The sequence below is a fragment of the Telopea speciosissima genome, chromosome 1 (assembly GCF_018873765.1).
Source record: "Telopea speciosissima isolate NSW1024214 ecotype Mountain lineage chromosome 1, Tspe_v1, whole genome shotgun sequence".
Lineage (NCBI taxonomy): Eukaryota > Viridiplantae > Streptophyta > Magnoliopsida > Proteales > Proteaceae > Telopea > Telopea speciosissima.
The window spans coordinates 13,092,616-13,107,996 of record NC_057916.1 but is presented as its reverse complement, the minus strand read 5'-3'; the positions used below and the strand labels follow the sequence as shown (position 1 = coordinate 13,107,996).

Here is a 15,381-nt window from a genome sequence, read left to right as displayed (position 1 = left end):
GAGAGAAAAGATAAAACTCCAGCCACTGCTGGTCAGGTTGTTGGCAGACCAATGCACCAAAAGCAAAATTTAAAACAGTATCAACTAAAAGAGGGGGGGGGGTTCAAAGCTTATCTAGGGTAATATGACTCTTAGGATTCCATTGGATAGTCGGCCAAAAGACCCTCAAGAAGATTTAACAATACATAACCGATGCTCATCCTTCCATATGTATCAAATGAAACCTATTTAACCTAACTACTCAAAACATCACTAAGTAACCTAGATCACCTGTTTTTCACCTGCCCCTTTGCTTCTTCCGTCTGGTCCCGTGTTCTTCGCCATTGTTGGCCAGGTCGGCGCTCCCCCCTTCCCCTCAGCAGGGAATGGATTTGGATTGACATGACGTTCGGTGGAAAGTCGATTTGTGATTTGGTTGGCAAGATTGCCTTTTGTGCCACTATCTCCCACATTTGGATGGAACGCAACCTTAGAAGATGGACGTCCAACTCCCACTCTTTTGACACGATTTGGAAGGCCATCTTTTTTTATGTTTCGTCAAAGATCAGATCCCTCCCCCCTTCGGATGTGAAGGATTCCCCAAGGAACAGGCTCATTGTTGTATCCTGGGGTCTCCCTCTATCCTTTTTGCGCCCTAGCTAGTTCCTAGCTTCGGCTTTGTTTGCCCTTGGGCTTGTATATTCCTTCTTTTTTCTTCGTATTCAAAATTTTCATCATCCAAAAAAAAACAAAAAAAAAAAAGATCTAGACAAAATAGGTAACTCTATAATAAACCCCCTTACACGACCTGTGCTGCTGGGCCCCACAACTAAATAAATAAAAGACTTCATTTTCCTACCTATTGACAACTAATCTAGCCCACACAGGACTAGTTAAACTTTCAGATATGTCCCTAAATTACATACATTGGCCCCATAGCTGGTGGAGCTAATCCTGCCCTTTCCATTAGGACTTGGGATGTTCCTGCATTAATAGCTCTAGAATGATCCTCCAAAAATATACCAAATTTCATCAGGCAGTGTCCCTGGAAGGAAAAATGGATCCTTCGAGTAGGAGGAAATTCAATGAAAGTATAGATTAAGCGTGATAGCAGAGTGATAGATTAGCCATTCTGATTTTCCCCTAACTTCACAATCATAACCAACTAATACATGAAGATGATGAACAATTTCGAATTTTTTTTAATTTAATATATATTTCTAAGGTGAGATCACGAATATTTCCAGAACGTGTAGTTTTTGAATGTTTATGCAGCCACTAAAGGGTATAAAAAAACAGGAAATCAGCAAACAATTTTGGAAACCATCAGGGTCGAGAAACAAATACCAAGGTCACACAAAAAATATTACACATAAAAGGTTCTCAAAGCAAATGCAGAGAAGCATGAATGCAAACCTGTGCAATAGCAGAAACAATAAGAATGGGTAGGGTTGCCAAAGCCACGAGTGCCAGCCGCCATTGCAGGAGCATCCCTATGAGGACAGCCACAGCAACAGCTGCAGTGTCTTGGATAAATATAGAAAGCCTGTTGCTGAAAGCAGCACGTACAAATGTAGCATCATTTGCCAAACGCATGGATAAGTTGTCAGCACTGTTCTCCTCTTCATCAAACCATCCAACTTCATTGCGCAACATTGCTGAAGGCAGTGAACATGGGTTAACTAAAATGTAGATTCCACATGTATACAGTAAGGTAGAAGCTGGTAGAAAGAATGGTACTTTGAGCCTGAGGAAGATGCATAAAGAAGCAAGCTAGAAATCATTTACCTGAAAACAACATTCTCCTAACTCGTTCAGTCATTTTCTCTCCCATAATGCCAAAATAGAAGTGCTGCAAAAAATTGGCAACCACTGTGACAATACCCATGCAAGCAATGATCAAGGACCATTTGTCCACTTCATCACGTAAGTGAGGACTTTCATTTGGTTCATAATATGCCGTCACTATCAATGCAATGATATAGGCAAGAAGGGGGTTAAAAGAACCAAAAATTGCAGCACCAGTGCACCCTAAAACAGCATAAAGCCACTCTGCAAAACTAAGCTCAGCCAGCCTCCAAAATGACGGAGGTTTCTGATGTTGTGTATCCTTTGGCTCCTTCTGTTTCACAGGCATATCATCAAATTGACTGAGAGGCCGACTAAACGTCTTTGAGTGAGAGCGTTCATTTTTAGGATCAGATATCAAAAGTGGTGAAATAGGGGATTCAGGATCTGAAGCATTTGATGCCTGCTGATGTTCAGGATGAACATCGAGCTTTGGTAGCTCCGGTAACATCATTTCAAAACTGTCCTGCCTTTTTATAGATGGTGCCTTTTCTGCTGCATCCAATGCCACCCCATTTTCCAACATTTTCTCTGAAGGAGGGCTTTGAGCTTTTGGCGATTCATGTGAGCTGAAAGCTCCATCCAGGGGCCGGAATGCATGGATTCCATGCATTCTCTGAAGAGAGGGCGATTTTGACATCTTGGGTGATGAAGGTTCTTGAACACTGTGACTTGCTGAAGAATCTCTTTCAATTTGGAAAGTCGAGATCTCCTTGTAATTCCTTATTGGCGTCCTGGTGAGAACAGACTGCATTAATAATCACTATCCAGAAGAACATCAAACGGTGGATCAAGATAATCATTTTTCGCACAACTATATATATTTTTGTGGGGGTGTTAGTGAAGGTGGAATTTGGTCCCAGGCCTTGGGGATGAGATGACAAGCAAAAGGACTTACCAATGAAACCAGCTGGCACCCTCAGCACACAAAGTATAATTCACCACATACAACAAAAGCACCAGTTTATTTGAATAATGTACCTCTTAGGAAGCTTTGCTGCTTCTTCGCATCTGAGAAGTTCCGCATATAGGCCATCTAGAGCTAGCAATTCATCATGTGTACCCATTTCAACAAGTAAACCCTCCTCCATCACAGCTATATAATCAGCGTCCCTTATAAGGCTAAGCCGTCGAGCTATTATTATAGTCGAACGTCCCAACATGAGCATATCTAAAGCCTCCTGAACAGCCCTTTCAGCTTCAAAATCAAGGCCACCAGTGACTTCATCAAGTAAAAGAATAGATGGATTTGAAAGCACTGCTCTAGCAACAGAAAGTTTTATTTTCTGTTCTTCTGTCAATGCTAGACCAGCCCTACCAACCTGAAATGCATAAAATTAGAAGAAAAAAAACAAGAGAATAAATAATTAACATAGTATCCATGACGCAACATGGTCTTAATTAGATAACCAAATGTCGTTTTATGGTTCTACCTGTGTCTCGTATCCTTTATCAAGCAAGCTGATAAATGTATGAGCATGTGCTATTTTAGCAGCTTCTTCAATCTGATCAAAAGTAACACTGGACCGACCATAAGCGATATTATCCCTAATGCTCAAACTTAACAAGGCAGGTTCCTGGGTGACAAGTCCTATTTGGCTTCTCAACCATTCCAGTTTCAGGCTTTTAATGTTCTCTCCATCCAGAAGTACTTCTCCTGCCCGAAAAAAAAAAATCCCTTGGAAATTTCAGATAACATCATTGAGGCTTCTAGCAGAACCATCGAGAAAAGAAAAACAAATGACAGCGAATAGAAAGAAAAATAGTGTGTCATGACCTAATGTAGGATCATAAAAACGCTCCATGAGAGGAATTATACTGCTTTTTCCTGAACCATTCCTGCCAACAAGTGCCACAGCTTTTCTAGCTGGTACAGTTAGGTAAAAACCACTCAAGATAGGGATTTCAGGACGAGAGAGGTAGCTGAAATAAACATTTCGGAATTCAATGTTGCCTTGCACAGATGGTAAAATATTTCCATCCTGATTAACAGAAGAAGTTGAACGGCTTATCATCTCATAGAGTCTGTAAGCAGCAATTCGTCCCTGCTCAAATGCATAGAAGTTTGTTGCTGCTTGATTAAGCCCACTACAAAAGAAAACAGACTAAAGATGAGAAAATTTGTAAAAAGAAAAGAGACCAGAAAAATAAAGCATTAAACAAATACAGAAATATTTTCTTACAGGCCACTCAGAATCACAGCAAAGAGAGCTACTACAATTTGACCACCATGAGCTTTTCCTTGTGAAATTAGGAACCTTCCAACCCAAAGTTGCAAAGCACACGAACAAATTGCAAGTCCATATGTAAATCCAAGTCCAAGACCTTGAACCAGACTTATCAGTATACCATATCTAAGTGTTGCCTGGAGTGAAGTGGCATAAGAATACTTGGCCAATGTTTCATTTGTGAAAGCATACAAGGTCCTAATGTAAGAGACTGCCTGCACAGTAAACAAAATTAAGTTCTGTTACCAAACAACAGGCTTTGGGTGCTTCAACCAGAATGAGAATACAACAGGATCAGTCTTAAGAGCTAACTCAGTTTCCTATAAATGTACATGAAAATAGGTATTTACAACCAATAGATCATAAAGGTGAGCTCCATGACCTTACAATTCCACTGTGTTTACAAATAGAATGAAGTATGAGAAAAAGGAGTAAATTTACTTTGTCTAACTAATTCATTTACATATTGTGTATATGTATGGATCTACGTCTAACTCTTCTTGTTCTCATTGGTCCAAGTGAAGCAGGACCAAGTATGGGAAAATACTTGAATTCAAATACAAGCAAGAGACCCAAAAACTTAAAATTCACAAGTAGAGAACTAAGGGTTTGATTTTCTGTTGATATATTTCTTGTTTAGGGTCCCTGTATTTTGCTGAGATTTGATCAGAGCTTCTATACGGTGTTATGAAAGTTTATGTAATCAGGCTTCTGCACTTTTCTCTTATATCAATCAAATCTGTTGCTAGCTATTGAAAAAAAAATAAAAATAAATAAGGGGAGATAGAAATGTTCTTCTATTTTGGGTATTAAATCATCTGGCAGTAAATGTACTAGTCCTTTTTCACACTGACATCAACTTAGGAGAGTGTTGTAACAGTTGTCCTGACATATTTCTTTTCATGAAGAAATGGAAGAGCCCATACAACTATACAAGGGTTTTCACCCTGCTCATTCAGTACCTAAGCTAAGTACTAATATTTAAGCACCAAAATTCAGGTTTATTTGTTCAACTAATACAGTAGTCCCTGACATTCAATGCAAATCAACATCAATGTCAAAACAAAAAAAAAAACAAAAACGATAACAAGATCATGAGTTCATGATTCAAAATAAACAATTGAATTACCGCAACTTGTCACAAACAGGAGACAGAGTTAGTGGGAATGGACGGCACAAATCCACCACAATGACTACAGCAGGGGTAATTCAATTGTTTATTTTGACCCAACATTCCAGTCTCCTGTAGAAGGTCCAACACAAACTTCCTCTGACAGATGTTAATGCCCTATTTTTACCTTAACACTTCAATTCCCAAAAAGTATTTCAAGGGACCAAGGTTTTTATTTCAAACTGCTGAGCTAAGTAGGATTTGAGCCTCTTTATTTCCTCTCAGCTATTCCTAGTTACTACAATATCATCCACATAAACAATTAAGGCTGTAATATTACCACCACCTTGACAGATGAACAATGTATGATCAGCCCGACTCTGTGTGTATCCATTCTTCAGAATAGCCTGTTAAAACCACTCAAACCAAGCCTTTGCAAACTGTTTCAGACCGTAGAGGGCTTTCTTAAGGCGGCACATTTTACCTTCAATTGTAGGACACTTGAGGCCTGGGGGGACTTGCATATAGACTTCCTCCACCAAGTCCCCATGGAGAAATGCATTCTTCGCATCCAACTGATACAATGGCCAATCCTGATTGGCAGCCGTTGATAAAAGAACACTTATCGAGTTGTGCTTAGCCACTGGAGCAAATGTTTCCTAATAGTCAATTTCATACACTTGAGTATATCCCTTGGCTACCAACCTAGCCTTATATCTTTCAATGGTGGCATTTTATCGGTACTGGATTGAGTGAACCCATCTACAACCTACTGGCACTCTTCTAGAAGATCAACAAGATCCCAAGTAAGATTCTTCTCAAGGGCCCTCATCTCTTCACATATAGCTTCCTTCCATTTGGGACTCGTCATGACCTCACTGACATTCTTGGGAATAGGAATTGAGGAAAGGACAGCCGAATAAGCAAGACCTATAGGAGAAATTGCATCATAAGAAACAAATTTGGCTATAGGGTTAGTACAAGCTCTTATTCCTTCCCGAACAGCAATGGGGAGATCTAACTCAAAAGAAAGAAGAGAAGTGCTACCTGACTCAAAAACGGGAGGTAAAGGAAGTGGATCTGGATCTAGAGAGGACTATTGGCAGGTCTTCTTTTCTCTTCTTTGAATAGTACCTACTTCTGCTTGTCACCTCCCAAAGAACTAGGTCCCCCTTCTATACCAGCTCCCCCTAGTATTGATGGGGACACATCAACATCCACCTCCTTGGGTTTCCTAACATCACAAAGAAGGGGATGGACAATGGAAAACAAAATGAAGGAATAGACCGCGGATGATAATCAACTACCTCTTCATTGTTACACTCATTCTCCCCCTGACGAGGTAGTTTGGACTCATAGAAGGTAACATCACTAGAGACAAGCCTCTTCCGAGAAGAGGGATGATAGCATTTGTAGCCTTTTGTGGTAGGAGGATAGCCAAGAAAGACATATTTAAGAGCCTTTGGATAAAGCTTAGTACGAGCAGATTTGTTAATATGAATATCATACACACACACAAACATTTTTGGGAGGGAGAGAAAAAACAAAGGCAGGTGGAGGCAAAATTTCCAAAGGGGATTTAAAGTCAAGAATAGAGGAAGGCATACGATTAATCAAGAACGAGGCAGCAAGAAGAGCATCAAACTAAAAAGTCTTTGGGGACATGCATGCCAAACAATAAGCTTCTTGTTGTTTCTAACAAACGGTGATATTTTTCGCTCAGTAAATCCATTCTATTAGGGGGTATCAAAACATGCAAGCTGATTAATAATACTATTATCAGTGAAAAAGGTTTGGACTCCCCCAAACATGAACTCATCACCATAGTTCGAGAACTCGCGAGATCTCGGCGAGTTTCTCGGTTTTTTGAGAAACCCAGACGAGTTGACATACGATACAAAATAGTACAAGATCTCGCCGAGATCTCGAATCTCGGGTTGACCTAAAAAATGACCTATCTACTAGTTTATTTACTTACCTAACTCGACAGATCTCGGGTCGAGATCTTTGGTTGACCTAGAAAATGACCCATCTACTAGTTTATTTACTTACCTAACTCGACAGAAACTACAACAACACTATGACATGAGAATTCTATGTGGATCGTATTGAGACTGAGTACATTAACATATCACATTTTATGTAACATTTGTTTAAAGATTGATGTATTGTACATTTTAACATTTTTAATGCTTATTTAAGTTGTTTTACATTAATTGAATGTTTTGATTGCTTTCTATTACTAAATTATGTGTAGAGTATGGTAGTTTAGTACGTCGTCGCCTACCAACCTATGGTCCGAAGTGAAACTCATATTTGCACTTTGTTTTTTCAAAATCTGATAGTGCCATTGTGTTTAAATGGCCTAAAATTGGCTGAATAGCAAGTTTCAGACCCAAACTAGGTCTAAAATCCACTGAGTTAAGGCTTCGAGTCGAGAAAAAAAAAAATACATCAACTCGACGAGATCTCGACTCGACTCGGTTTTTCCAAAGACCGAGTTCCCACCGAGTTTCGAGTTTTAGTACTATGCTCATCACCTCACCTCCCCATTAGATCGAACAGTCTCGACCTTGTGTCAAATTGGGTGCACACCATACAACAACAACAAACTCAGCCTTATCCCAACTTAATGGGGTCAGCTACGTGGATCCAAACAAAACAAGTAGGGAAAACTGAGATATAAACTAAAGGGGGATGAAGAGATGGGAAAAGAGGGATGGGGGATGAGATGAGAAATGCAAAAATGGAAATTAACAAATGAAAGATAGGAAATAAAAGGAAAAAGTAAGATGCAACTAAGAGGAACGAGGCACAGCCCATGAAGTCAGGAAAATATCAGCTAAATGGGGTCTGCCACATGGATCCTTGCACTCCAATAGACTCCGTCCAAGGTCATACTTGGTACTAGACCTAGACTATGCTCCTATGGTCATTTTAGGCCTGCCCCTAGCTCTTTTAACTCCTTCAATCGAGATCATACCACTCCTCCTTATAGGGACGTCCCTAGGCCTCAGTTGAACATGACCATACCACCTCAAACAACTCTCTCAAAGCTTGTTACTTGGTGCACACCATATTGTATAAATTTTTAAAAGCTTCATAGACACCACTTTTTTGTTTCAACAGGAATACCCAAGTAGTACGAGAGTAATCATCAACAAAAGAGACAAAATAGCGGTAGCCAAACAAGGAGGTGGTCGGAAAAGTCCCCAAACATCAATGTGGACAATATGGAAAAGAGTAGTAGACCGATGACTAAGAAAAGGATAATGAGATTGACAATGTTTGGCAATAAATATGGTTCACAGTAAAATGTATGAGAACGAGAAACAAAAGAAAACAGGTGGGGCAATTGTTTTTTCATAACAGAAAAGGAGGAATGTCCCAAGCGCCGATGCCAAAGCATCACATTATTAACAAAACTACTGTCACTACGGCCACAAACAAATGATTATGCTTCTTTCCAAATAGATGGTCTGGGATCAAGAAGGTAGAGCATGTCCTCCTCACGTCCACTGCCAATGGCCCAATAATCCTTTTCGTCACCAAATCCTGAAACAGACAGTGAGAAGGAAAGAAGGAAATACAACAGTTTAAAGACTTGGTTAAATGACTAACTGAGAGAAGATTAGTAGCAAGATTTGGGACGTGAAGAACGATATCAAGGGATATGGAGGAAATAACACGAACACTACCCTTACCAGAGACAGAAGAAAGGGAACCATCAGACACCTTTAACTTTCTCTCTACCAGAACAAATAAAATAGGAATCATAAAACTGAGACACACCGGTCATGTGATAGGTAGCACCAGCATCAATTACCCAAGAGGGGGAAGGTGCGAAAGTAGAGGCATGGAGGGCAGAGGCTGAAGTACCTGACTGAGTAAGGGAAGGTGTAGCTGTGAGAGAGGAACTGCCCAACTGTGTCATAACTCGTCTGAAGGCTGCAATGTCACCTTGTGTGAGGGAGTGGCTGTCCATCTGCGGTCCAGAAGTGGGCCTCATGCACTCAGTGGCAGCCATCACAGTGTGAACCTTGGCTCCCCCTCGTCTACCACCTTAGAAACTGCCAGGTGTCTGTCTAGGGGGATGCCAATGTAGGTCCCAGCACCACCTTGGAAACCACCAAGTCATAACCATTGAGTTTTCTGTCATGACTGGATACCCACACCAGATATTCTATCCAATAAATCTCTTCTCAACAGACAAACAGAAGTTTCAATCACCAAAAAAGAATCACAGCACTTGCAAGAAACAACATAATCTTGAATACAACATGTATCAAGGTGTAAATCCATTCCAAAACAACCCATAATCTTGAACAATATAACTCAACATAGAATACCCCTCAAACAGGTCCAATACAGTGTGTGTATCAAACAAATAGTCATTATTCCGGCAACTGGCAGCATAGTAGGGCATCACGATTTGGAGTTGCTCACACACAACACAGTTGAACAAGAGGTCAATACAACCTAAAAGAGGACCCCAGGGAAATTCAAGAGAGCTTGGACCCACCTCCAATGGATCCCAAATGAGAGAGAGATATAGGGACTGAAATGCACAGCTGGTGGTACCCTGCTCTGCTTCCTTGTTTGTGCAGTGTAGTTTTGAGTTACAGAGAGAGATGGCTAGATATCACCAGGTGAGCCTATCGCCTATGTAGGCTTGACAGTAGACTCCAGGGTGACTCCACGGAACCTGGTTTCGATTCCAACAGACCTCAGACGAAGGAGAAACAAGATAATCTAGTCCTAGGTTTGAAAAGTCAAACTACGAGCCAGTCAACCAGGATCTGTTATGAACAGGTGAATCGGCTAGGTCAAAAATAGGGTTTTTGGTGAAATTAGGATTAGGGTTTGATGTATGGGTTATGTCAAGTTGAGGTAGGGGAGTCTATCAGTGAAGGTCCTGAGATGTTTTGATGGATGGAAGTGTGTAAACTTGAATGGGCAGCAACTTAGGTTTAGGAATTCGGGTTTTGGAAAAGAGGGGAATCTAGGGTTTAGAGTGGGAGGATGGAGCTAGGGTTTGGATTGAATGCTATAGGGGCAGAGATGGAAATTTGGTTCTGGTTTGGTGTGGTTTTGATGGTCTGACGTAAAGTTATGGTCTGAAATAAAAGAATGAAAATAGAAACTTAGGGTTTCAGACAAACCAGTCACCAATTGAATATCAGATCTGGAATCAGGAGAGAAGATAATGCTTGCAGGCTGTCCTCCAAACCCAGATTTAATAACTTGAAATAGAATTCAGAAGTTGCAGTAGAAGAAGCTTGGAGATCAAATAACTCGAGTTATCAATGGGAGAAATCAGATTCCAACCAGAACTGTGGCTTGATTCTTCACCAGCATGGATCGAGTAGCCCTCTTGAGTCGTTGAAAACAATCACCAAATCTGATATAAGAAACCTCTTGAAATAGAAGAGGATCACCTTGAAGAACCAGCAGCAGAGATAGAGGAATAGGAGAGGGAGGGCATCAAGTATGATGATGGGAGTCTCACACTTCCATTCACAATTGCATTAAACAAAATTCTTTATTCATTAATTCGTCAGGGCTCTCAAGAGCTCTAACATATTTATAGCACCATGGCTGAATAGAAAAACAGACTGAAACTAGGACTCCCAACAAAAATTAGAAACTCGGATTCCCAACTAGGATTCAAAGCTAAATCCCAATTAGGATTACAACTCAAAATAGAACTCAAATAAAAACTAAATAAGCTCTAAACCTAATCCCACGATTTAGAGCTCTCAAGAGCTCTAACATATTTATAGCATCATGGCTGAATAGAAAAACAGACTTAAACTATGACTCCCAACAAAAATTAGAAACTAGGATTCCCAACTAGGATTCAAAGCTAAATCCCAATTAGGATTACAACTCCAAATATAACTCAAATAAAAACTAAATAAACTCTAAACCTAATCCCATGATTTAGTGCTGGCGTAGGGAAGAATCCCTACACCTGTGGCTGGTTTTAGACAGCCGATTTACATCAGAGAAATATTATTCCAGAACTGGCAGTACAATTGTCCAGGTTGAGTTTTCCATAGGTGGTGTGTTAATAGCTCTATTCTTCACCAGTAGCACCTCCTATGGAAAGTATTGAGTCATCACTATGATTTGTACAAGATATTCCCTGCTCTGGAACTGTCTATTATTGTTGGGTTCCAAAGCTAGAGAGCCTAGGTTTTAAGGTCCTTAGTCAACTCTCAAACCTAAAGCTCTGATACTGAGTTCAATATATCGCAGCATAATACAAGCAAAAAAGTGAGATGAGATGAGAGTCACAATTCCTCTCCTTTATCTCTATTCATTAACATTAGGAAAAGGAAATTACAGGAAATTACAGAATTGCTCCTCTACTAACATAACATATGCATAAGTGATTATCCCTATTACATTTAGTAGAATTGCTCCTCTACTAACATGTATATTGCAAGGGTAAAAGTTGTAGAAAGAAATAAGCAATAACAGATGAGGGAGAAGCCTCGACAATCGCAGGACCAGAAGCTCTAGCAAAATGAAATATAAGCGGTAGAAAGAAATAACCTGCTCAGCAATGCTCGCTGCTTCAGCATATGCATCTTGAATATTTTCAGCAAGCCTATGGAGAAATATATTAGATATTCCTCCTGCAGCAACAATAAATGGCCCAGTTGCCAATGTAATGAGTGCAATCTGCCAACAGTTGACCAATCCAATCACCAGACCACTAAAAAACGTTGCCATGTTATGGATATAGTTCCCAACCTATTAAACCAAAGCCCCAGCATCAGATGTAAATCCAGAAGAGGAAGAAAAAAATGCACGAATACCAAATCACTAAGCATATAATTTCTAAATGAAACCATAACTTTTCCATTTGATGATGAAAGAAAATTTTAAGTCTGATACCTACTTTCTCACTAAGAGCAGACTGAATGAGCAGCACATCACTCAATACTTGGCTCACAATGTCACCATTATTCCCATACGTGTCAAAAAAGCTCATGTCCTGGTTGAGTAACACTTGGACATACTTTGACCTGATGACTGCAGTCTGCCTCTCTCCAGTCAGAATCCAACATGAGACCTCTATTACATAGATATGATCAGTATTACGCTACAAAAGGATTTCATAATAGCAGAACATAACAAAATAAAGCAGTACTAATAATTGGTGCATGTTTGATCTTACCAATCCACCCAGCAGCAAAAACACCCAAGGCTACATAGATAATGAATAAAGCATGCTGCGCAATAAACAGGAAAAGAATTAGAGACGAATTCTGGCTATCAATTTCTAAAAACGAATTTTCATTAAATGAAAGGCCTCGCAAGGAATGCAAGAATACAAGTCACTCCTGGTTTTGTTTAAAAGCCATATGTCAATGGAACATCCAGTTTTGATGGTCAGACCAGTCGTATCAGATTTTCACAGTATTGGACCAGACTATGACTCTCTTAAGTTACAAGTATTATTTACATTACAAACTTCATGTAGATGCTAACGTTTGATAACCAAGATTGGAGACATATCAGTCCTTAACCACTGCAATAAGTTGTGATATTTTACATTGTTCAACGAACATTTGCTATGAGAACCAACAGCCATTTTATTTGCTTTTCTAATAGCACAGTATTGAGTGAAAATTTCTACAAGAGTGACATATTCTATGAAATAGTTCTTTGGAAAAGAAACATCTACACCATATTCAGTTTCAAAGTTTGAACCAATTGGCATCTTCATCAAGGTATTGGGAATAATGGTAATCCAAAAATATGTATAGGGGAGAGACTTTTCTTTGCTTTTTCTTTTCTTTTTTTTTTTTGGGGGGGGGGGTGGGGGAGGGGGAGAATTAGCAGAGAGAATTTTACTAGCGCTACTACTTTATTTAGTTATCATTCCCTTAGTTATAGAAGTACTTAAACTTCATCATCCTTAGTGCAGGTCATAATGAAATTCTAACAACCTTAATCATTATAGGTATAGCTTTTCTTATTTATTACTCCTAATAGTTCTTCCCATTTTCGGCTGTCCCAAATTCTTTCTCCATCTCACAAATTCCAGGATTGGAAACTGATGTGCTATCCTTCAAAACCCGAACAACTCCTTCATTTAAGTAAATGAGCTTTTATCAAGCTTACTACTTAGCCCCTTGAACTGATTATCACATTCATTTATTTCCAAATTTGAAGAGAACTCAAAAAGGGTCATAATGAAAAATGAAGGGGTTCTTAATTCCTTAAGAACTCCTACTTAAACTTTGGGCTTTTACCATTTAACCTCTTTTTGACTTTTGTTTTTATTATTTGGGGTTCTTAATTCCAGGATTGGAAACTGATGTACTATCCTTCAAAACACGAACAACTCCTTCATTTAAGTAAATGAGCTTTTATCAAGCTTACTACTTAGCCCCTTGAACTGATTATCACATTCATTTATTTCCGAATTTGAAGAGAACTCAAAAGGGTCATAATGAAAAATGAAGGGGTTCTTAATTCCTTAAGAACTCCTCCTTAAGCTTTGGCCTTTTACCATTTAACCTCTTTTTGACTTTTGTTTTTATTATTTGGAAGGGGGAGGGATCTACAACCCGCCCGTGTGTATTGGCAACTACCACGCAAAGCTAATGGATGCTGGGAGGGATCTACAAGCCACCCTGTGTGTATTGGCATCTACAACGCTATGCTAATGGGTGAGCGGGAAGAAGAGCCTCACAATTTGTATATAAGGAGGGTCCACATGGTTAGGGAGGAGAGAGTGTCAGAGTCCCATTAAGGAAAGAGAGTGTGAAAGGGCGTGTACAACCAGTAATGTGTACATCATTTTCCCTATTTGGAATCGCTATCTAATTTCTAATGATGGTTTTCTTAGTGAAGAGAGCCTAAATCAATTTCCTAATTAACTCAACAAAATGTTAAATGCCAAGGCGCACCTCTTCGTCAAGGACATTCAAACCAGATAAAACGATGAGCACTAAGAGAGTATGCAAAGATAGCAGAAATGGTATTTGGGCAGTGAAACAAAAATAAATAAATAATAGAAAGCTTCAAAAGCCCACCTCCGTGAACCTCTGGAATAGCTCTTCTGAGTTTACAGATGGTTCATGCCAGTTCAGGAACTGAATAACCTTCCCAAAGTAATGCAAGTAGACAACGAGAGCCGTCCCATGAGCTGCAGCAGCTAATGACCCAACAACCATCAAAACCCAATCGAAACCATCGGCACAAGCAAAGAGCCTCGAGAAAGGAACAGCAGCAGGCGGAGGTTCGATCTCCTCCGCCTCCTCAATCTCAAGTTCATCCTCCACAGGCCCTGGCTCCGTGTAAGGAGACGGAGACTCCGGGGGCTCTGATACCTCCGAAACTGGCGTTAGCGGTTGTATATGCGGCGGGGACAACCCGAAAAGCCCTCTTGATATCATCATCTTCTGAGATAATCTCGTAAACCCTAACTCATCGAAACCCTAAAACAGCACCAAGACAGGAACTTGGGCGTTGGGGAACGAAGAAAGAAACACACACAACAAATTTATCCGATCTAAGAAAAAAACATTTGCAGCAAAGATTCAGAGAAGGGGAACCACAGTAGAGTAGAGGATCTTTTTCTACTCTTCCTCCCCAATGATTTGCTTCTCTATCTCTCTCTCTCCATTATCAAATCCGAAGCAATAGAAAAAAAGTCTCGAGTCCACAGTGGAGACCCGAGAAGCAGTCAAACAAGGCGGAGCACTATAACACACGCAGCTTCGTTACTCCCCCCCTCGCTGAACTCATCTTTCCTTTTACTTTTCCGATATTTGCTTTTCTATCAGCAACGATTCTTTCCCGGCGAGAGTACTCACTATCTCATTTGCCGTTAAAAGCAAAGATGAAGCGTTTCCTTCTTTTCTTTCTCCTTTTTTAATTCTGTACCGAGAGACCATTCTAATTCACCCGTCACTTGCAGATAATAATTATAGTGCGCTTTTGCGTGCCACTCCATTTCCTCTGTCCAGATCTTTCCTTCCCCCTCTCCCACCTGCTTTGCGTTTTTTTTTTTAAATAATATCTGTGTTTCTTCAAGTGGAACTGTGCAAAAGACTCAAAAGGCAAGGGTAGTTTATCGCCATGGTTGACTACGAACTGATGAAATTCCAACTGCCATTTGACTTATGCAGTTTAATATAAGAAGGGCATTAACAGGTATATTGAGGGTAATTTGGGAACTGGGCACGAGGT

The 15,381-nt window shown here is 40.0% G+C and overlaps 1 protein-coding gene across 1 annotated transcript in view; it reads right to left on the bottom strand.

Moving 5' to 3' along the window:
* The window catches only part of LOC122664863 (ABC transporter B family member 20-like), a 29,324-nt gene extending 14,382 nt beyond the window's left edge, over positions 1-14,942 (bottom strand). Inside the window, exons 1-10 of the mRNA XM_043860892.1 lie at positions 14,223-14,942; positions 12,356-12,410; positions 12,077-12,252; positions 11,728-11,928; positions 4,011-4,270; positions 3,605-3,915; positions 3,261-3,484; positions 2,809-3,149; positions 1,768-2,561; positions 1,396-1,637 (exon numbers count right to left, since the gene is read on the bottom strand). Coding sequence (XP_043716827.1) covers positions 1,396-1,637; positions 1,768-2,561; positions 2,809-3,149; positions 3,261-3,484; positions 3,605-3,915; positions 4,011-4,270; positions 11,728-11,928; positions 12,077-12,252; positions 12,356-12,410; positions 14,223-14,588 — 2,970 coding nt within the window. The 5' untranslated portion in view covers positions 14,589-14,942. The remainder of the gene's footprint in view (positions 1-1,395; positions 1,638-1,767; positions 2,562-2,808; positions 3,150-3,260; positions 3,485-3,604; positions 3,916-4,010; positions 4,271-11,727; positions 11,929-12,076; positions 12,253-12,355; positions 12,411-14,222) is intronic.
* Between the last annotated feature and the right edge of the window lie 439 nt (positions 14,943-15,381).